Genomic DNA, 23,433 nt, shown 5'->3' on the forward strand with positions numbered 1-23,433 from the left:
CTTTTTTGCTTTAGCCATCCTGGTGGATGTGAAATGATATCTTGTGGTTTTGATTTGCGTTTCCCTGACGGTTAATGACGTTGAGCTTCTTTTTGTGTTTTTTGGCCATTTGTATATTTTCCTTGGCGAAATGTCTACTCAGATCCTATGTGCACTTTTTAATTGCGTTTGTCTCTGTATCTTGTTAGACAGATGATATTATTTATTTTGCAGATGAGGAGACAGATTCTCAGATTTGTTAAGTATTTTGATCAAAGTCACACAGCTAGTGAGTTTTGCTTCCCAGTCTGACTGACGCTGACCGCTGTGTGCTTTCTAATACACAGTGCTGCCCACTGAGGATTCGCAGTAGGATCAGCAGGGTCCTCTTTTGGGGGGCCTCAACCAGGAGGAAAGGAGGAGTTGAAAGTCTATTTGGAGAAATTAACTGGGACCAGGCAGGAGAGGCCTCTGAAAGTCAAACAGAAGAATGTGGATATATTACGTGTTCCAGAACAGGGAAAGACATGTTAACTTGAAAATGGCCGTTTCTTAGCTGCTGATTGTTTCCTGTTCCCCTCACTATACTGCATCATTTCTAATTTTTACAGCCACCCAATTAATAGATATCAATTTTCCAATTTTACCAATGAGAAATTTGAGGCTCAGAGGGATGAAGTAATTTTCTAGAGTTATCAAGATTAGAATCCAGATCTCTCTGACTCAAAATTCTGAATTTTTTCCTTTCAAAGATAGTTTACAAAAGAACGACTATTTGATGTTATTTGTAGCATTTACAAGCTCTTGAGGGCAGAACCCATTCTCTCTCGCCATGGCCCAGCCCATGCAGAGTACTTAATAAATGTTTGGGGGATGAACGAGGAGACAGACTAGAGTGTATTGTGTAGAAGGACCTAATCCCAATTAGGATTTTTTGGAGGGAGAGGTGATATGAGTGAGATATTGGAGGTCTCATCACAAGGCTTCGTGTCCTGGGAGCTTGGCCCTTTCTAAACGTGGGCCTTGGGAAGAGCATTCTAGTGCCCAGACATCCTTGGTTTTCTTGGAACAGAGCCAGACAGGCGGAGGTGGCCACCTACATCTTTTCTGTGTTCTTCACAAGAACATTAGGATGGGAAGGACCCTCAGAGATCATCTAGTCCAGTGCTTCTTAGTCTTTGTGGAGGAACAACACAGTGGGCTTTTTAAAATGTACATTTCCAGGCCCTGCCTGCTGAGTCTAAATTGCTGAAGTGGAGGCCCAGGAATCAGTGTTTTGGGTTTGTTTTTTTACAAGTTACCCAGGTGATTCTGTTCACACTAATTTGAGAACCACCAATGTACAAAAACTAGTTTTAAAAATAGGGACTCTGGGGCATGGAGGGATTGAGACACATATTAAGTCAGTGAAAGAGCCATTTTTAAATCCAGTTCTCGTTTCCTGGTTTATTGTTCTTGCTTTTCCCCATGCTACTTAATTCATTATAACAAAAATGATTGCATGCCCATAGCTTTCAGGATAGAGTCCAAACCCCTCTCAGGACAGGCCCCCACCTACCTGGGCAACCTCATCTCTGCCCACTGCTCCACCCACCGTCACTCCGCATTCCAGGCTCACTGAAGGACTCCTAGTTTCTTGAATGGGCAGGTAATGCAACCATTACCTGGAATGCCCTTCTTCCCCTCTCCACCTGGAACGCTCCCCTTCATCCTCAGGAAAGTTCTTCTGGGAGATTCCTCCTCAAGCCACGTGACATGTGCCCCATCTTTGCTGCCCTCAGACCCTGTGCATGCGTGCTTCTCATAGTACTTCCTGTACTGAGGTGCTCAGTGGTGGTGTGCTTGTGGGCAGGTAGATGGACGAAGGCTCTTGTGTGTTCACTGCTGAAGCTGCATAAAAAACTGAAGTGATGCTGTAGAAAGTACATACAAAAAATGTTATAACTAGTTACTGTCACCCATGAGGAGCCCAGGATATAACTGGGGAGTCAGAACAGAAGGGAAAATTTTAACACAAAGTATCACAAGAGGTGTTGTGTGTAAGACAGTAAATAATTAACTGGTAAATCAGTACACATGATCCACATGATAGGTATCCAGGGAAGAGCTGGAGGGAGAGGACTTCCTGGAAGAAGAGGCCTTGAATTGGGCTTTAAAGAACAGGTAGGATTTGGAGAGGAAGGCTTGTTTTCCATACTGTGGAGGGAAATGAAGGGCCTTGCCCTCTCCAGGACTGGTCTCATGGAGACCTGGCACAGGGAGTCTCCCTCTTGCACTATCCCTTGGCTGAAGGTGAATGCAACAGGCAGAGCCGACAGTGCCCACAGAGGTTAAGGAGGCAGCCTGTGATGCTGGCAGTAAGATGGCTATCTGTCAAGTTACAGTGAGGATTTAATGAGGTCGTAGACACAAAACACCTTGGGTAGGAGGAAGCTGAGAGCCCAGAGGTTTCTTCCTGAAGACTCCTGAGAATTTAGCTTAGTTCCTGAGCTTCAAGCCAGGTGAGCTGACCCTGGGTTATGCGAGGCTTGAGCCTGCGGGCATTGGCAGAGGCTATGGAGGATGAAGCCAGGCAGGCTCGGGGTCTAGCCCTAGTCCACCACCGACCAGCAGTGCGTGTTGGGCAGGCCACCTAACCTCTTTACCTCTGTCTCTTGTTCAATAGAAAGAATAGTACTTGACCTATCTGCCCTAGGTTGTCATGAAGGTGAGGGAGCGATCGCATTGAAGTGCTCTCTAAACCGTAAAATGCTGCACAAACGTAAGGGGTTATTCTCACGTTTGTCATATTAGTCATAGACTCCTTCTCATGGAGACGCTCACATCTTTAAAGGCAAGGGCACTGCTAGGCACTCCATGACATTAGATGGCGCAGCTCCTGGGGGTGGTGGGTAGAAGCGAGCCCGGGGGAGAGGGACTCATAACAAGGGTTGCCTGTCTTCTGCACAAGGCAGCAGCAATACAGCTTTTGTTAAATTGAGACCACCCGTCGCCTCATATACTTTTTATCAAATCTCTGTCCCCAGTCCCTGACCCAAGGGAGAAAGCAGCATGGGTAAATGTTTCTGATGATGTTTTAAGAAACCTATTATCAGATTTGATTCTCAAATTTAAATATTTAGTACTCCTCAGATTATTGCTTATTGTACCCGTTTTACAGATAGAAGAACTTAGTAAGTGGCAGAGCTAAGATTCAAACTGTCTGACTTTTTTACCTTAAGTCACTCTTTCTCATCGTGGGAGGCAGTGGGGGTTTTTTGTTTTCTTTCTTTTTGGTTTTTTTTCTGTTTTAGCAGTGCTGGTAAGTGGCCAGGCTACATAAACGCGCCTAGCCAGGCTTCAGGGACTATTTTCACCTCTGCTGAGGCCAGGGAATCCTGTAGAGTGTACAGCATGCACATACAGCCGCGGCACCCACGCATTAACTTTGCAGCATCAGCAGGCAGAGACGAGAGCAGAAGGATGACAGAGTGATGCTTCGCACTCTTCCTGTGGTCAGAGCAGTGCAGCACCCACTGCAGAGACAGGAATGGCTGGCTTGGAGGGGAAGCAGGAGCCTGCGCTCACCTCACCCAGTGCTGGAGATAGGCGGGTAGATGTCTTTGTTGAGAAGGGAATGGTTCACTGGCTGAGGACCAGCTGTAAACACGGGGCCTCCAAAGACCACCGTGGTAGCCAGCTGGTGAGCCAGCCTTGGATGAGTCACTTGAGCTTCCATGGATTTGCATACTCTTCTTCAGTGAGGGGGGATAGGTGTGTGAGGGTGTGTGCTACACCTCTCCCCACACCTTCCTGCCTTTAGCCACTTGTTCTGGCTAGGGAAGAGTATGAAATCTAATGAGCGGGAGGCTTCAGCAAGATGATCTGGGGCAGAGCTTCTAAAACTGGGTGATGGGCCAAAAGAGGTTATTGATAAGAGCACGAAACGAGCCTAGCCGAACCAGACTGGGTCCTACCTCTGCCACCAGCTGACCATTGCATCCTTCTGAACTTCAATTTCCTCATCTATAAAATGGGGAGAGTAAACTTAGACCTCGCAGGATTATTCTGAAATAAATAATGAAAATATTTTACAGACCGTGATGCACTACTCAGTTCCAAAGAGTGGAACACCAGTACTGCAGTATTTTAGCAAGGGTTAGTGGAAAGAGCCTGTCAAATAACAAATGCTGAGTAACACCAAATTAAACAGATGGTTCTTAACTCAGAACTGTGCCTTTCTGAGGAGAAAAGTGTATGCAGGATTCCCCAAATGGACCTCTTTTCACACAGAGAATACACTGTTGGAAGCACAAGACCAAACAGAAAGGATAATACTGACATTTACTGAGAGGTACTATATGCCAGGCACTGTTCCACGCCCCTTTACTCATAGTGTCTCATTTAATCCTTACAACATCCCTGAGAGGGTACCATTATCATCTCCATTTACAGATAAAGAAACTTGGCACAGAGAGGTTACCAAGGTTAGGTAGGTACCCAGGATTACACAGTCAGTTCAGAGCGGGGATCCAGGCACAAGCAGCCTGGCTCCACAGCTCACTTATTTCATAGCCACACTCTGCTGCCTCCACTAAATATCATCATCATCATCATCATCATCATCATCATCATCATCCCAAAAACAAGGTGGTATCAGGGCCTTATTTATGAATTATGTATTTATTTGCTGATTCAACAAGTATTTGTCAAGCACATATTTATGGCCAGACCCTATAGTAAGCAGTGGGGATACAGCCATGGAGAAGATAGTCACTTGTCCTGTCCGCATTGAGCTTTCAGTCTAGTGGAGAACGCAGTCAACTAAACGGGTGATAGCAGTAGAATGTAGTAAATACAGTCACTGGGAGATGCCTAAGGTGCTGCGGAGCTCTTAGAAGCAGTACTACTTCAGACTTAGGAAGACCCACTGGAGGAAGTGACTGCTAATCAGAGGCCTAGAAATGAACTGGAGTTAGCCAGCTGAAGTCATGGGAGAGGTGAAGTGTTCCAGGCAATGGATACTATCTGCAAAATCTCAGAGGCAAGAAAGAGCATTAGAAAGGGGGTGGTGAGAGATAAGAACTCAGAGGTGGGCAGGGGCCCGCCTCATGGATATTCCTTATTAGCTGGGCTATGCTGCTGGCACTCTGGTGACATTTTTCCCTGAACCGAATAGCCCCAGTTGTGTTCCTTGAGTTCGTCTGCTTTTTATGGTAAGCATCCTGTGTATAGCTTTATCACTGCACTTGTGAAATACTGTCATCTGTCCAGTGGTCTGAGTCTTGCATTAGACTCTTACTCATTAGTACATCTCCAGAAGCTACCACCATGCATTGGTACTCAAGAAATGTTGTTTGTTGAATGAATGATATGTTTTCTTTGTAAAATGGATTGCACCCTTCCTACTTTCTTGAGCCAACTATCACTTTTCCTCAGATTCCTCATTATATCCTGCAGTTAATGTCCTATGTGGCAATTCAGAAGTGCCCTTAGGGGCTTTTGAGGTTCCGTATTCTGTGAATTCCTTTTTAGCTTTATAGTGTGCTGTTCTTTTCCCTCCCTGCCTGGTCAGCACTTGATTGTAATCAATCTGCTTGATTGTGAAGCCTCCCCAGCCTTCTTCTTTCCTTCTCCTAATCTGCAGTGGGCTGGAAACAAGATCACTTACCATGATTTGATAAGACTGTGACTGAGAGTTAGTAATCTCTGAGTTGGGTCCTAAAGGGCTCTCTTATGGGGGAAATGCAGATGCCGTTGCATATGGCACTTGTGTGTTAGCTACTCAGAGGCCTTCTTCATGTTCTCCCTACTCCAAGAAAGGTCAGAGGACCCTGGTGTGGGGTTGGAGGCATTGTCAGTCTGGAGAGCCTCTGTGTTGGTGCAGAAGACCTGATCCACTATTGAGTCCATAGACCACAGGAAAAGATGGTCTATTCTCAGCTACACACCCCAGCAACTTCATTTTGGCCAAACTCATGAAATACTTCCACCTAAGCCAGCTTATCTGGGTGCTAGCTACAAACCTTGGGACATTTCTTGTTAAGTAATTAAGTTCTGCAGAGAGTGGCCGCACCTTCACCTGAGCAGGGAAAGAAGGGGGAATAGGAGCCAAGGCTAGGACCAGACATCTAGGCTCTGCGCTCTGATTTGCTCATTTACAAAATGAGGGTGATAGCATGATATGATGGAGAGAAAGAGTAAGGACTCGGGTTAGAGCTGGGTTTTAATCCTCCCTCGACCACATATTAGCTGTGTGACCTCCATGCTTCATTTTCCTCATCTATAAAATGGGAATGATAATACCTACTGTATAAGGTAGTTATGAGAATTAAATAGATTGTGCAAAGTGACCATTCCAGGCACACGCTAGAATAAAGTCAGTAAATGAAATGTGTTAGTATTAGGAAGAAACGGAACAGTCTTCTGGCTTTTGGAACTTTAAATAGGAAGTTTAGTTTTGCCAGAGGGAAAAATGCATGGACTCCATTCTAAGACCACATGGAAAAGAATGGTTTAGGAATTGTCGTGCTTTTGACTACCTAGGCAAGGTTACTTCTTGACTGAATTACACCCTTTTACTCAGTGGGAAGTAAGAAGAACCTACCCTTTGCAGGCCCTGTGTCATGGGCTAGGGGAGAAGGGGGTTCAGGTAGATAGGGCCCAAATTCCATCCCCCAACAAACTCTGCTCAGGAGGGAACATAAGACAGTTACTCTGATAATTTCTACATGAGGCAAAAAGACACCCCATCACCTAAGCAGGATAGCTATTCTGTGGGGTCTCAGTTCTCAAGGGAAGGCCTCAGGGGTGGGGTAACCTCCCAATTTATTGTCCAGACTGGGACTGTCCAGGACAACAGGCATAGGTCAGGTTCATCCCAGGTGAACAGGGACGTGTGTGGTCACTGACCCAGAGTGCCCTATAAAAGTGGTTTTAAGTTCTTTTATATGAAATTGGAGAGGGAGAGTCATGAATATTAGCACTAGAGTAAGCCTGGGGGGTTTTGGTTCTTTGACCACATGAAATGCTATTCTTCTTACCTTCAAGAAAATGTTCACAGTGTGTTTATTAAAGGTGAAAAAAAAACACATTATAAAAACTGCAATTTAGTAAATCCCAATTTTATATTATAGTGTATATATAATATGTATACGCGTCTATATGTAGGTATGTATATATAGAGTATATATGTAGGATATATATATATATATATATATATATATATATATCCCAAAATATTAAGAGCAGTTTCTCAAGTTGCTGAGATAATGATCCCTTTGTTGTACTTTTCTGTAGTTCCAAAATTTTAATGGCTTTTATAAATTAAAAAAGGTCTTTACAAAATATTAAACACTCACTAAATTGTAAACATCTTCAGAGCAGAGGGGTATGTTGCAGTTCTGCTAAGAACAGCCTCTGTCTCCTGCCCGTCTTACCCAAGCCTTCTTTCTTCACCTGGGTAACTCCTCTTCACCCTTCAAGACTCTGTGTTTCTGGGATCCTCTCTTCATGCCCAAATTGAGCTAAGCTGCCCTCTGGCTTTTCATATCCTGTTACACCTCCAACATAGCATTTATTTCGAAAAATACTGTAAACACCAGTTTGTTGTCTGCCTTCTCCTTTGGATTAGGTCAGAGACCATGTCTGATTCACTTCTACGTCCCCAAATGAATCCTGATACATAATAGTCAGTAAACGTTTGTGGAATTAACTGGCCTCTGTTTTACCTTCTCTTGCCCAGCACAGATGGCCAGGCATATATTGTAGTAGGTTGCCATTATATGTTTAGTAAGTAGGTAGAATCAAAATGCCAAGAGAAAGAAGGTGAGATTGGTGGCTCATGGTCTTTGTTGCTAATGGAAGGTTTGTGTTCCTGTCCCCCCAGTCCTGGTCACCCGAGAGGATGACTTCAACAACCGGCTGAACAACCGCGCCAGCTTCAAGGGCTGCACAGCCCTGCACTACGCTGTCCTTGCCGACGACTACCGCACCGTCAAGGTGCTGCTTGATGGAGGTGAGAGCGTGAGTGAATGGGGTGGGGGTGGGCAGGGAAGGAGACTGACAGCCACTCCACTCTGCAAATGCCACGTTCCCCCAGAGCCCTGCTACCCTGCCAGACACAGCTGGAAATGCCTCAGTGGTGGCTGTACTTAATGAGCGTGGCCATATGCACATGTGATTTGCCCTGTGTGGCTGGAGTGTGTTCTTTGCCTACCCGTGTGTTATGTACCATGCCATCCTGCCTGTCTGCACGTAACCTGAGAGCTTCGTTGGTTGCACTCCCCAAAAGTGCCCTCTCTTCACCCCTGTGACCTCCAGAGCAGGGCTAGTGGACAGGGGGGAGGCCCTTCGCATCCCTACTAACCCAGGTCTCAAAGACGACCTCCGTGACTCCACCCCCACCTCAGCCTAAGGTCACACTTGTCACAATATGACGTTGTTTTATGTGTTCAGTAGCCTTCTCCCTAACTTGCCTCTAAGCTCCCTGAAGTCCAGAACCTTGGCTGACTCATCCCCAGCACCTAGCATAGTACCCAGGACACAACCTTGCTGAATGATTGAATACCCTCCCTTTAGAGAGCATTAGTTTAAATGGAGGGGCAGTATGTGCCACCTCCAGATTCGGGCTGATCTAGTCCTGTCCAAGTGTGGTGCAGAGTTATCCTCCACCCGGCCTGATATTTTACCTCCCAAGCAGTCACTCTTTCTCCCATTTCCTCTTATCCCACTCCAGCCTCTCTTCAGGATAGGGAGGAAAGCATCTAGCCGATACCCGGGCCCCTGAATATGGCACATGACTGCCTGTTTATGCCCTCCCTGTACCTTCTTCAGAGGCTAGAGACCCTCTTTGGGGGCTGCACACCAGGCTCCTACTTGTCAGGGGTCATTCTCCATAGAACCTGAGAGCTGCAAGGGCCTTCAGAGGTCCTTGGGGTTACCCGCTCCCCTCCCAGCACAAACCTCTCCAACAACTGGCTGGCTGGCCTTTCCTTGGATTCTACCAGGGACTGAGGGAACCCTGCTTCTTCCCTGGGAGCCCATTCCATTTTAGGTGTCCATTTAGTCCATTTCTTCTTTGAGTGGTTGCAATGTCTTTTAAATGAGCTGTAATTTTTTTCTCTGTAACTTCTGCCAACTGTCCTCTGCAGCCCAATCACTTTTCAAAATCCAGTCTTCAAAGAAAGTTCTTTCCATCCCAGAGCCTTTGCCTCCCTGGCCCCGTATCGCCAGATCGTCGTCTAGCCCTTGTCATATGATTGAGTTGAAGGGATTTCCCAGTAACCCCCAAATCCAGCCACACTGGCTTAAGACCCAGGCCTGGCCCACGTCCCCAGCCTGCAAAGGGGCCTGTCCCGGAGTGCGCCTTGGTCGGGGCATGTACATTGTGAAGGGAGGACTGCTGTGGATATGGTGACAGTGCCTGAGGTGATTGATGTTTCTGAAGCAAGAACTCACTGCTCTCAGAAGCAGAGACTTAGAAAACATCCCCAAGCAGGATGCTACTTACTTTGTCCTTTGGAAAGCTTTCCTGCGAGACATTTGTAGCTAAGAATTGGAGCATTCACCATGGGGCTTCTCTCTGCCGTGCCTTAAAATCAATCAATACCCCCTGCCATTGTCCAGTGGTTTACATTCGCCGCTTCCCCTCAGCCCCCAGACAGACAGAGAATTCACTGTAAAAAGAGACCCTCTCCCCAGCCTTCCAGATCGAACACCTTTGAAATGACCAGGCATGAGCCTTTTATGCAGTGCCCCCCCTCCCACCCCAGGCCAAGGCTGGCCCTTTGAGCCGTTCCAGGGGCATGGTTCCTGCCTGTTGACTTGGAACAGATGCCCGTGGCCCCCACATTTACAGTTCGCCCACCTGCCTTTTTACCCAGCATCCATTTACACCCCCTGCCCTAGCCTCCAGCCTCAAGGGCCAAAACCATTAACCCACTTATTTCTCCCTTCCTGAGCCGAACAAGTGGCCGTCACTCAGGGCCTGCAGGCCTGCCAACTTCTGACCTCCCTCCCCTGTGACCTCCCTTGGTCGGCCTGTGTATGTGACCAGCCAACCGAGAGGCAGGGTCCTGCTCCCTTGTCCTGGGGGCTGTTGCCAGTAACATTTCCAAAGTCTTCTGACCTCAGTTGACCTTCTATAAGGGATTCAGGGAAGGCAGGAGGGTCTGCCTTCCTGCCCATCCAGCTTTCTTAGCCTTTATTTACCACCAGCTTGGCTGCAGCAACTTAGAGAGCGGCTCTCTGTGAAATCCAAGGGGCCAGCCTGTGCTCAGGAGGTCTACACAGAACCCTTGTCTTTGAAATTGCTTAGTTCACAGGGGTTTCGGGTCCCCAGTCATAGAGGGTTAGAGCTGGAGGGGGCAGCTGTTCTTGCCCCCTGACCAGCAGTTCCCATGTGAGGGCTGGGAGGAGGTCCAGGCAGCATCAGTGTGATAATGTGGGAAGCTCTCTAACCAGTGCGGGATAATAGAAAGGACACCTCCGTCTTCTGAGTTGGGCCTACCTGGGTTTGAATCCCAGCTCCCTGACCTTACCACATGTATTGCCTTGGATATGTTACCTTAACTCTCTCAGCTTCAGTTTTCTTGTCTGTAAAGTAACACCTGAGAAGTACCATAGGGATAGCATGAGGATTAGTGATAATGTCTGTAAAAGCCCTTGCTACATGTTCCATGGTTGTATAAAGAAATCAGACTCACCCTGGCAGCTATAATCCCATTTCTCCTTCATGAAACCTGTACTTCCACCTAAAGGCTTCATAATTCTGTTTCTGTCCACAACTTCCCCACCTTGCCTAAAATGCCATCACGTTCCCTCTTCTCATCTAGATCCTGGGACCTTTCAAGGCCTTCCTCTCAGGAAGCCCCTCCTGGTAGGCACTGCCTCTGAACTGTTACAGTGCTGGGCTGGGTGCTTAGCACAGAAGGGTCACTTACTTCTTCACCTTCAGGAGGCCCCGTAACTGCGAAAAAAACACAGCCTTGGGAGCCAGACACATCTGGATTTAAATCTCATTCTGTAATGACACTGCGCAAGCCATTTGCCATCTCTGAGACCATGAACCTCAGGGCATCCTAAGATGGGTCAGGCAAACTGTCCCTGACCCTGAGAGACTCTCAGACTGGTGGAGGAGACAGATAAGGAAATAGGCAGTGACCACTGGGTAGGTGGTCTGGCATGGCGCTGGACAAGGGCCTCTGGGGACACGGAGGAGGAAATGCCTGGTGAGTAGGGAGATGGAGTCAGTTACAGAAAGCTTCTCTGAGCAGGGAATGCTTAGTTTTATCAAGAACAGTAATAGGAGTTTGCCAGATGATTTCTATGGGAGGGTTCTGAATTCACTAGTGCCAGTTTTCTACCCCCGACCTCCACAGAAAAGTGGGTGCACAGGCCCTGTGGTTTTCATCTCTGAAGACACTGCTTCTGCCTGTGTTTCTGGCTGAGAGCAGGAAGGGTCCGCTTCATTCAGCACTTGACTGCCAAGTACAAGAAAAGGTCGGAGGGAGGGGGCAGGCAGAGGCAGGACGGCTGGGAAGAGGAGTTATCAGGGAAAGTGGGGAGCCTCTTTCCTCATGCCCCTGGAACGGACTCATTCTAATAGTTCCAGGACTGTCAAGGTGCCATTATAGCTGTTTTCTCCTAGGATGTGATCCAACTGCCGGATCCATCTTCCTAAAACACATCTCTCATCATGGCAGCCTTTCTAACCAGGGTTCCCCCAGAGAAATGAGCCCTCATGCTCTAAGGTGTCCATTGTACACAAGGAATTGACTTCTCTCCCAGGCATCTAAAATGGTACTACTTAGTACCATCCTTGGGAGAATTGAGAAAATCATTACTCAAATAATGTCACGTATGTGGTTCAAAGGAGAAACCCCAGTTGAGAATGGCTTCAAGGAAAGATCATGAACTGTGGAGTCACATCTGAATATTAGCCCTGCCACTTCATAGCTGTGTGATCCTGGGCAAGCTAGGACCACTCTGAGGTTCTCTTTCCTCATCTGGAAATGGAGTGATATCACCTGCTTTCTAAGGTTTTGTCAGGATTAAGACATGCATAGGTTCTACAGAGTAGGCACTTTATATATAGTAGGTATTAACTTCAGAAACACCCCGTGCTCACTTGTTAAAAATACATAAAAAAGAACCCTACCCATCCTAACTTTTTAATCTGGTTTTAGAGTTGTCCTAATCGGACCCTCACCTAACTTTTTCCGCCACTGCTGCCCTAATGCTCCGGCCACACTATAATGTTGATTCAGGGTTCCCCCGTACTGCCTTTTCTCTTGCAGATCTTTCTGCCTCATTTCCTCTTTAGACTTGGTTTCTCAGCTTGGTGGAATTCCTTCTGCTGGTCACGCTCCAGCTCTGATGCCACCTCCCTTCTGAAGTCTTCTCTGTTCTGTGGGATTTAGGTCCATTTCACCCTACTAGACTGAGCTAGATGGAGGGCCAGGACTGCGTCTTATTTGTTCCGCCTCGTTTGTCACAATGCCCCACCCATAGTTTAGTAGAGTTTGGATGCACTGATAAATCTCTGTAGCCGCTGGAGATTTGGATACCACTGGAGCTGTAATATCTTTGCTTCCTGGCCCACTTCCTCTTAGTGTCAGTGTATCTGGTTTTTTAAGAGCTTCACCTCTTTACAGCTATCTTCCTTTTCTTTATAGTCACGGTGACGCTACCTTTCCAGCCACCAGTGCTCATCACCTCGGAAACACTTGGGATTTATGAAACCTAGTAGCACTTTACCCAGGGCTTCCCTTTAGCCTCTTTCCTGCCTCTGTCCAAGTACACAGCTCCATTGTCAGTGTTAACTAGCCACCATCAAATGAGTCCTTAAATTCCCCACCATCTCTGCCTGAGGCAAAGAGCCTTTCCATGGCTGACATCCTTCCTCCCTTGAACAGCCTGTTAGTTTGTTGTCGGGGCTCGAAACTTAGAGTTCCATTTGTTGTTCCACTTCACTGTCTGTCCATCTGGCCACCCTGCCAGATGTTGAGGGAGTCGGCCTTGCCTCCGGCTGTCCTCTGTGGAAACTTCTCACACACACTCACACACACACACACACACACTCCAGCTGTCCTCTGTGGAAACTTCACACACACACACACACACACACACACTCCGGCTGTCCTCTGTGGAAACTTCACACACACTCACACACACACACACTCCGACTGTCCTCTGTGGAAACTTCTCACACACACACACACACACACACACACACACACACACACACACACGCCCGCCTGCCCCGATGCTCGCCGACAACACAGAGAAGGGGAGTGAGCGCTGGGCTGAAAAGCACAGACCTGGCTCTGCCACCAGCAAATCTTTTTCCCTTTAGGTAAATCCCTTCTCTTTCACAGTGAAACAGAGAAGTGAGGGTCGCTGATCCCAAGAACCCCTTCCAGCTCCAGCATCCTATGTAGCCTCTGGGCAAGTCTTTTCCTTCATTTTTCAAATGCTTACTGAGCATCTCTCCTGTCATAGGCCCCACCTGAGGCACCAGGGAAATAAAGATGATCCAGACATGGTCTTTGCCCTTAAGGAACTCATAGTTCAGTGAGGAAATCAGACATTTTAACAAAGAAATGCTGCTCTCTGGTGTGTTAATGGAGACATATAGAGGGTGCTAAGGGATCAGAGAAATCCCTTCAAATCTCTGGGGAGGGCAGGGAAAGCAGATGTAGCCGGTGATGTTTGCACTAGGTCTTGAAGGATAAAGGCGAGTTTACCAGGTAGGTGAGGGAGAGGGGCAGAAAGAGCGGCGTGTTCAGAGGCGTGGCGTATGCAGCAGCGCACTTTCCTTATACATTACAGGCAGTTCAGAAGAGCTGGACTGACGGGGTTTGGATGGAAGGGTCAGAAGGCAAGAATGGAAAGCAGGAGCCAATAATGAAGGCCTGTCACACAAGCTCTGCTAAGGAAATTGGACTTTATCCTCCAGTGGGAAGCCATTAAGATTTAGTGGGAAACCACTTTGGTTTATGTTTAATGTGAAAGATGGTTTAGAAGTTTCAAAATTGTTTATCAGTAGTTGAATAGATAATGAATTACGGAATGCTCGCACAATGGAATAATAAATTGAATGAATGAATGAACTCTTACTCTATACAACATGGATGAATCTCATAAACCTTAACACAAGCTGACATGGAAGTGTGACTACCTTTATATGTAATTAAAATAGACAAAACTAGCCAGTAGTGTAAGAAGTCACAGTAGTAGTTACCCTCAAGGAGGCGGGTGGTGACCCAGAGGGGCCTTCTGGGTGCTGTAATGTTCTGTTTCTTTATCTAGGTGCTGATTATGCAGGTGTGTTCACCTAGTGAAAATTCACTGAGCTGTCCTCTTATGTCCATTTTGTACTTATGTGTGTATTGTTATACTTGAAAGAAAATAGGAAAAAAATGCATTAGAAGGGGCATGAGCGGAGAAAAGGAAAACACTGCATTTGAAAGCTATTATAATTGTCTAGGTGAGACCTAAAACAAGACAGTAGGAAAGGAGAGAAGAGGAATGGTCCTATCCTAGGAAGATTTAAGATAGGATAGAATCAGTAGGTCGGGTAGGGAGAGAGAAGGAGCAGTCAAAATGAGGTCCCGGTTTGGGATTGGATGGCCGAGTAGGTGCTGTGTACCTGTACTGAGGTAAGGGACATTGAAAGGAGGCGTGGGTGGAGTGGAGGTACAGGAGAATGACCAGTTCTGTTTGAACATTCTTTTCCTCCCTTCCTCCCTTCCTCCCTTCCTCCCTCCCTCCCTCCCTCTCTCCCTCTCTCCCTCTCTCCCTCTCTCCCCCTCCCGCTTTTAGATTCCACAATCCTGCATTCTAACTACCCCCTTGCTTCTTTCTCCCTCCTTTGTACTCACCGATGAAATGCTAACCCTAGTTACACTTATTTTCTTTTTACTTTATATCTGTACCTGGAAAGCTGAATATTGCTGGAGAAAACAAAAAAACTCACACAGCAATGCTAACTGGACTCATTCTGCATTTATGGCCATGAATCTCAGTCAGCACTGCCAACCACAGCACTATACTTTGTGAGTAAAATCACTGTCTTATTCTGGACCACGCCAATTTTTTCATACCTTCTTCTCTCTCCTTAGATCTCCAGCATCCTCCTTCCCCAGCTCCTAAGCTAATGCTGTCACCTCACGCCTCATAGAGAAAATAGATTGCAATCAGAAGAGAACCACCTCATCTTCCCACCATCACTTCCACCAGCCTGCCTGCATGTATACTCCCTATTCTGCCTTCCTCCATAGTGGAAGAAGTGCCTAAGACCAGCCCTGGGTCTGGGCCTGGGCTCCTGTTTCCTCTGGCTTCTCAAGGACTTTGCCCCTCCGGGTAGCCCCCATCTCGCCTGCATTATGTCTTCTCCCCTCTGCTGGCTCATTCCCATCAGCATGAAAACATGCGTTAATATCACTCATCTTAAACAACAAAGCGAACTAAAAACTTCCTTTGACCTCCAGGTGTACCTCATTTCTCTGCATCCCTTCTTAGTGCAAGTCCTTGAAAAGAATGACCACTATCCACTTAATCCACTTCCCCAGCTCCTGTTTTTTCCTCAGTCTCATTGTAAACATGGCCAAAATCTACTTCCATTTTTCTCCCAAATTTGGCATCCGCTGAGTCTTCTCCATATCAGTAAACAATACTATCATCTACCCAGTTTTTTAGACCACAAATTTTAGAGTCATCCTTGAATTCTTTTTCCCTTGCATTCCTGATCAAGCCTTTCAGTAAGTCTTGTCAGTTGTACCTCTAAAGTATGTCTTGAACCCATGCCCCTTTTGGCATCTCCGTTGCTGTAACTGTGGTCCAGTTCAGGACGACCATCCAGTTCTCCTGGATGATCACCACAGCCTCCTGAGTAGTCTCGCCATTTCCTCTCTTGTCTCCCTCAATCCATCTTCCAAATAACAGCCACTCTCCCCCTTGTCCTCTATTCCCCAGCAACACTGGCCTTCTCTTGTCCTTCAGATGCACCTAGGCACTTTTTACCTACCCCTGCCATTGATGGGGGCACTCTCCCCATTGAGAATTCAAGTCTCAACTCAAATGTCCCCTCCTCAGAGAGGCCTTCCCTGACCACACCCTGGTAAAAGCAGCTCCCCCAGTCACTTTATGTCATATTAACCCTATTTATCTACTTCATGATACTGATCAGTCCCTAAAATGATCATGTTGGTTTACAAGTTTATCCTCTGTCTCTCCCTTGGTAGGATGTAAGCCTTGTGATCAAAAAGACCAAGTCTCTTTATTTCACTGCTATATTCACAGCTCTTAGAAAAAAATTCCCACTGACATATGGTAGGTGATTAATAAATAGCTGTTGACCAGCTGAGGAATCTGTGGGACACTCATGTAGAGATGTGTAGCAGGCAGTTGGATAAATGGGTCTGAATCCCAGGAGAGAAGGGACCCTAAATTGGACATGAAGATTTGAGAGTTGTCCGTCTCTTGGGGGATGGAGGCTGGCTGAGTCTGTGAGTGATCCATAGAAAGCTGGAGCGCTAAAGCGGCCCATGGACACAGTGAGAGAACCTGCATTTCAGATGTGAGCATGAGAGGAGGAGCCAGTGCAAGAGATTCAGGGAAACAGAGGAAGAAGGAGAAGCAGAAGCGAGTGGGGAATGGGTTGCTTTAAGGCAGTGCTTCTTAAACAGCCTATGAAAGACCTATCTCTTCTTGCTGCTATTGGTTTGAATTTCCAATCTGTCATGAACGAACATGTTTATAAAATCCAATAAAAATTAATTATTTGAAAATTTATATTTTAAAAAGGCATACAAAATGCAGCCCTGAATTTGTCATTAGCTTCAACAGATATAAAATTCTCAAGTCATTATAAAAGTTTCCAGTTACTGTACTTATCTCATGGAGGACTGGTAACAAAGCTCACAGACTGGCCCCAGTCCACAGACCACACTTCAAACATCACTGCTGTAACAGTACTCCCAGCCAGGGAGAGAAGACAAATGAACAGAATATAGCCTCTGCCCTCAAGTAGCTTAAAGTCCAGTGGGACAGAGCAGTCACCAAAGCACCACCGTTAGGAAGGAGGCAGACATTGGGGACCATGATCTGCCCCAGCTCTGCCACCGTCTCTCCCCTGTAAGACCTTTGGCAGATCACCACCCCTCTCTGATGTCACTTCTTTCATCTATGTGATGAGGAGATCGTTTCAGACCATTGGATGCTGAGGGTCTCCTCCTATTTGGATACAGAACTAAAGACTTTCCATGCCAGCTGTTGTCTATTGGAAGGATGGGGAGTGACTGCTAGTGGACACAAGGTTTCTTTTGGGGGTGATGAAAATATTCCAAAATTAGATTATGGTGATGATTGTACAATTCTGTAAGTATACTAAAAACAAACAAACAAACAAAACCATTAAATTATGTACTTTAAATGGGTAAGCTTTATGATATGTAAATTATATCTCAGTAAAGCTGTTTAAAAAAAAAGAAAGAAAGAAGGAAAGAAAATCCTCCCTGCCACTTAAAATGAGAAAGATTGGCTTGGAAGGGTGATTGATTGCAGGCCAGAAAGCCAGGAGGAACTGACTGGCCCCAAAGCTAAGGTGGCAGATAAGAGGAACCCCTCTGTTGTGTATAAGTCTCCGTTTCTGAATTTGCAAAGTGCTGTAAGAATAATTTGTAGTAATAAGTTTAAAAAACAACTTTTTTTGCCTTCTCACCAACTGCAAAGTGTTTTGTACCAGTGAATTTTTGCAATAATGCAGTATGGTATATTTTTCAACTTTGAATAAAGAATACTTAAAGCAAAAAAAAAAAGGAATACTATTTAAAACTTATATACTTGTAAAACTTTCTCTTGTCCATACCGGTCTTTTTATTGATTTCCTGTTATTACTTTAACAAGTATCTATTGCACTCCTCATCCTTGTGAAGCTTAAAGTCTGGCAGTATAGACATTAGGCAAATAATTACAGAATTATTAGCTAATTACCATTGAGACAAATATTGTTAAGGAAGAGCAGAGGGTACCATGAGAGCATAATAGGGACCTAATCTAGTCTGAAGGGGGTCAGGGAAGTCTTCCTGCGCAAATGGCATATACGTTGAGACCTTTAGATGTTAGCCTGTCACTTAATTTGACAAAATCCTGTGAAGAGAGATGGTTTTTAATCACCTAAAGGGACCCAGCAGTGCAGTTGGGGTACTATGGGGAATGGAGGTTCTGTGGTGGTGTAATTGCAATCCATGTGATAAGTAGGGTCTGAAAGGGGCCCTCAGTGACCCTGAGTCCTATCCTCTGCCCTTGGCCTAATCAGCCCCTTGCCCGGTGCAGAAAGAACTGTCCTTGCTAACCCCCAGGGAAAGGTATTTCTGTATCCCAGATTCTGTGGACATAGAGGAATCACAGCATGGTTGAGTTAGAGATGAGTGCCTGGTCACCAGAGCCCAAGCTCTCCAGAGCCACTTGCCATCCAGGCACCCTCATTTCATCAAGGCTTTAATCGGCTCCAAACAGTCCTCAGATGAGCCTGGCTGGTATCCGGCATGACTTCATCACCGCCAGCAGTGGCAGCTGGAAGCCAAGGCTCCCCTGGGTGAGGAAGAGGTCAGCATCAGCTGGGCCAGGTCTGTTCTGCACCCTGTGCTCTCCTCCACCTGCACTGGGCCTGGAAACAGAGCTGAATAGGATTCAGATTTCCCAAGGCAGGGCCAGCTGTCCTTTGCCAGTCATTCGTGCCTCTCCAGAGCATGTGTTCTTGGGCAGGATGCACAGAGGAAGGGCAACACTGCAGCTTTAAGAAGGGGCACGTCAGCGTGAAGGCCAGAGCCTGCAAAGGCCCATCCCAGAGTCAAATGGGCCAGAACCCAGGTCCCTTCTCAAAAGGAATTTGTTCCTAACATTCATGTGGTCTCTTCCTCTACACAGAGGCCTGGCAGTGGCCTGGCAGGAACACAGCAGAGATGCTTTCTGTAGGTTTGTACGACAGATGCCTTCCTGAGCATCATTTTTTAAATGAATTTTTTTAATGTAGCGGAAGAAGGAGCTTGCCACTTCAGGACTCCTGCAGACTCCCTTGAAGTAATGAACCTTGTGTGGTGGGAAGTGCTGACTCGAGGTCAAGCAGTCCGGCACGAACTCAGCCTTGCTGTGGGACCTTGAGCAAGTCCCTTCTCCTCACTGAGCCTCAGTTTCCCCATCTGTAAAATTAGATAGTTGGACTGCCATCTCAAAGCTCCCTTCCATTTTCATAATGTGTGATTCTGACTGAATAAGTGCCCTCTGATTTATCTAATTGCAAATATAAGTATTTGTATTTATTCAGGAACTAATCATTATTTTTCCTGCAGTTGACCACCAGCATACGTCGTCTAGGTTTCTGATGTATGCTCTTAAAGGATCCTCTGTAATTTTTTTTTTAAGATTTTATTGGGGAATTGGGGAAGGGGAACAGACAAGTTGCTGTCCTTTTGTTCTTCAGTCTAGTTGCGGAGGACGTCACTTCATTGGCCCATGTTGGTATCATCATTGCGCTCTTCCCGGGTGAGGCAATCTCTCTCCGGCCATTGGAACGGCTGCTCACGGCAGCTCACGCCAGCAGCTGGCCAGCCCCACTGCAGCCTACGCCATTGCTGATGACTCACAGCAGCCCAGCTCCAGGCTGAGCTGTTGTTCACCATCTTAGCTGTAGAGGGCACAGCGTCACTGGCCCTCATGTGGGATCTGAACCCCCGCCCTCCTGCTCAGAGCTGGTGTCCCAAGCCAACTCTTATCCGACGCGCCACTCTGCCGTCTCCTGTGTAATTTCTTTATCGCACTTACCACATGTAGTTATTTGGCTATTTGATTACTAGACCTCCCCTTCACTTTATAATGTGTTCCCTGAAGGTAAGGTCTGGATCTTCAGTGCTTATATTCCCAGCACCTTCCACTAGCCTTAGTACACAATAGGTGCTCAGTGAATATATGTTGAATAAGTTAATTTATAAATGGACAGTAGGCATTACAGGAAATAAAAACGATACAGGCTCTTCCTTCAGACTGCACCCTGTAGTGTGCTAGTTGGGTGAAAAGGCCCATGCACAAAGCACACTGAGAACAGTGCTGGATGGTAGATAACAGGACTCTAAATTAAATTTAGGCAAAGGCCTGAATAGGCAAGTGTGAGGAATGGGGAGGAGAAAGATCAATGTTGGCAGTATGGAAGGCTTCCTGGAGGAGGAAGACTGGAGGCAGACCCCAAAGGACAGGGAGAATTCAAACCGGCATAGGGGAGGAGGAAAGCAGCAACAGACATGAGCCTTGCACATTAGACCTGGAAGGCAATGGCCACCTGCTGGATTGTGTGTAGGGAAGCTGGAGTGTGGAGGGCCTTGGGGATGAGCCAGACGACTTAACTTTGAAGTCAATAGAGAGTTCCTGAAGCGACTGTCTGCTGTTTGTTTAGTGACTTTAGTAAGTTTTACTTTAAAAAAAAAAAAAAAAGATTTTATTGGGGAATTGAGAGAGGGGAACAGTGTTGGGGAATCGGGGAAGGGGCGCAGACAAGTTGCTGTTCTTTGGTTCTTCAGTCTAGTTGTGGAGGACGTCGCCTCACTGGCCCATGTTGGTATTATCATTGCACTCTTCTCAGGTGAGGCAGTCGCTCGCCAGCCATTGGACGGCCGCTCATGGTGGCTCTTGGCAGCTCACAGCAGCTGCTGGCCCCTCATGCTGGCTGCTGGCCACACACAGTAGCTTATGGCAGCCCACTGCAGCACGGGCTACAGCCTACACCATCACCGGCAACTCACGACAGCCCAGCTCCAGGTTGAGCTGTTGTTCACCATCTTAGCTGCAGAGGGCAGTGTCACTGGCCCTCATGTGGGATCCGAACTGGGGGCCCTGCTGCACAAAGCTGGCGTACCAAGCCAGCTCTTAACCAACGCGCCACTCGGCCGGCCAGTAAGTTTTACTTTTAAAAATGTACAAGATAAGAATTTCAAGCAGTACAAAGGTTATATAATGGAACGGAGGTCTCCCTTCCACATCTCTGGTCCTCCTCCTCACAGGCAAACACTAACTGCTCATATGTATCCTGCCCATTGCTGCTGTAAACAGATTATCACAGATTTAGTGGCTTAAAACAACCCAGATTTATCATCTTACAGTTCTGGAGATAAGTCTTGAAATGGGTCTCACTGGACTAAAATCAAGGTGTCTGCAGAGTTGCATTCCTGTTTGGAGACTCAAAGAGAATCCGGTTTTTGTTTGTTTGTTTGTTTTGTTTTTTCCTTTTCCATCTTCTCGAGGCTGCCCACATTCCTTGCCTCATAGCCCCCGTCCATCTTCAAGCCAGCAGTAGTCAGTCAAGTCTTTCTTATATTTCATCACTCTGATACTGACTTTTCTGCTTCCCTCTTTCACTTATGAGGACCTTTGTGATTACATGGGGCCCTCCTGGATCATCCAAGGTAATCTTCCCATCGCAGAGTCAGCTGATGAGCAACCTTAATTCTGTCTGCAGCCATAACTCCCCTTTGCCAAGTAATTTACTATATTCACAGGTTCCAGGAATTAGAACATGGATATCATGGGGGGGGGGCATTATTCTGCCTACCACACTCTTAGATATATTTTATAAATATTTTATTTCCCTGTTTTTGAATAGTTCATACTCAACACACAGTACAAAATTCAAAAGGGTTTTCAGTGAGAAGTCTTACTCCCATTGCCCCCCATCTCCAACCCAAGTATTGTCCAGTTTCTCCACTGTATTGTTACTACTTTTTCCCTTGAAGTTAATAAACAGTCTGTGGGGAGACACTTCTAAGGTCATGCAAATATCCTGCTTCTCATCAAAATTTCCCCCTGGACTCAGTATCCATTGATGGTCCTTTCCTGAACCAATATCAATGTGATGGTTGGAAAATGAGTGTTTTACATCTTTTCCAACTCTAGCACCCACTCCACAGTGATCAGTTAGCACCTGGCATCCTGAGGTAAGCCAGAACCTCTTCTCCCCTGTTTATCTGTTTATTGTCATTATGTGCTCATGAATACTCTTGCTTTAATGTTCTATAATTCATTACTGTCCTTTGTATGTTGGTGCTAAAATGCTCTCATATTTGGCCAGTTTGGCATGTCTCCCCATCTTTTTCTTTTTAAGCATTTTAATGTTTTTGGTATAACAAGGTGTTTCATTCTTACCTTGTATCCACCTTGGTGCTGCCCTGGAATCAGCCATTTCTCTGAGAGCCCTAAGACTTTTTACAATAGTAAGCGTTTGTATTAGACTGAATCCTGAGTACCAGGTGTGCTCAGTACCCCTTCTGTTGACAGAGCCAAGAAATACAATAGGCATATACACATATGCATACACATCCATCACAGATAATGTGGATATGCATGTACACACACGGATGTACATATGCACATACACATTTTAGAAATCCCAAACACTAATACCTCCCATTCCAGTCATCCCTACAGGGTTCTTTCTTGTCTTCACACATTCCATATTATGTCCCGTATTCCATAGTGAGAGTGCTGGCTGCAAACAGCACTCACTAATGCATTTACTCATTTGCTTAATCCTATTATACATCTAAAAAAGCTTCAGACTTGCTTCGCCCATACCATTATACAAAACAAACCTAAAAAGCATTCAGGTCAGGATTTGTTTGCAGTCCTCACCTTTTTACTCCATCCAAGACTAAGAGTATATACTCAAATTCTAGGTTTATAAATTACGTGGATGATTTTCACCCCCTTTCGGTATGTTTATGCTATTCATTTGAAATATAGTTGGGTTAATTTTTTCAGTTTGCTTTCAGTTTTAGAGTTTTTCTCCCCTACCTATCCTTGTTTTAATTTTGTTGTTCGAATATGTAGAACATTAATTTTAACTAAAAACTACAGAAAGGTATACTCAGAGAAGTAAGACTTCCTCCTGTATCCCTTTCAGCCCCTTTTTCTGCTCCACTCAGTGAGACCTGACCCCTTGTGATAACCAGTTTTGTTGTTTTCTGGCATATCCTTCTTGTGTTTCTTTGTGTAAGCAAATATATGTATGTTTTCGTGTTTCCCCTTCCTACACAAAAGGTATCCTACTATATATGCTCTTTTGCAGTTTACATTTTTACTTAACCATATTTCTTGGAAATCACTCAGTATCGGTTCACAGAGATCTTCCTCATTCTTTTTTTACAGCTGCATAGTACTCTATTGTGTGTATGTGCTATATATCCTATGCTTAAACTTTGAGGTTTCAAATATTTTGCAATTACAAATCGTGATACAGAATAACCTTAGATGTATATTTTGGGAATGTTGGAGGTGTGTCATTACCATAAAGTCCTAGAAGTGGCATTGCTGGGTTAAAGGGTAAAGGCATTTGTCCTTTGGTTAGATACTGTGAATTTCTCCATAGAAGTTGTTCCATTTGGCATTCCCGCTAGCAATGTAGGAAAGTGTCTGTTTTCTCACAAC

The 23,433-nt window shown here is 45.9% G+C and overlaps 1 protein-coding gene across 1 annotated transcript in view; it reads left to right on the top strand.

The window, feature by feature from the left end:
* The window catches only part of CLPB (ClpB family mitochondrial disaggregase), a 135,021-nt gene that overhangs the window by 61,279 nt on the left and 50,309 nt on the right, over positions 1 to 23,433 (top strand). The window contains exon 5 of the mRNA XM_019625652.1: positions 7,847 to 7,975. Coding sequence (XP_019481197.1) covers positions 7,847 to 7,975 — 129 coding nt within the window. The remainder of the gene's footprint in view (positions 1 to 7,846; positions 7,976 to 23,433) is intronic.

The sequence above is a fragment of the Hipposideros armiger genome, unplaced genomic scaffold (genome assembly GCF_001890085.2).
Source record: "Hipposideros armiger isolate ML-2016 unplaced genomic scaffold, ASM189008v1 scaffold_635, whole genome shotgun sequence".
NCBI lineage: Eukaryota > Metazoa > Chordata > Mammalia > Chiroptera > Hipposideridae > Hipposideros > Hipposideros armiger.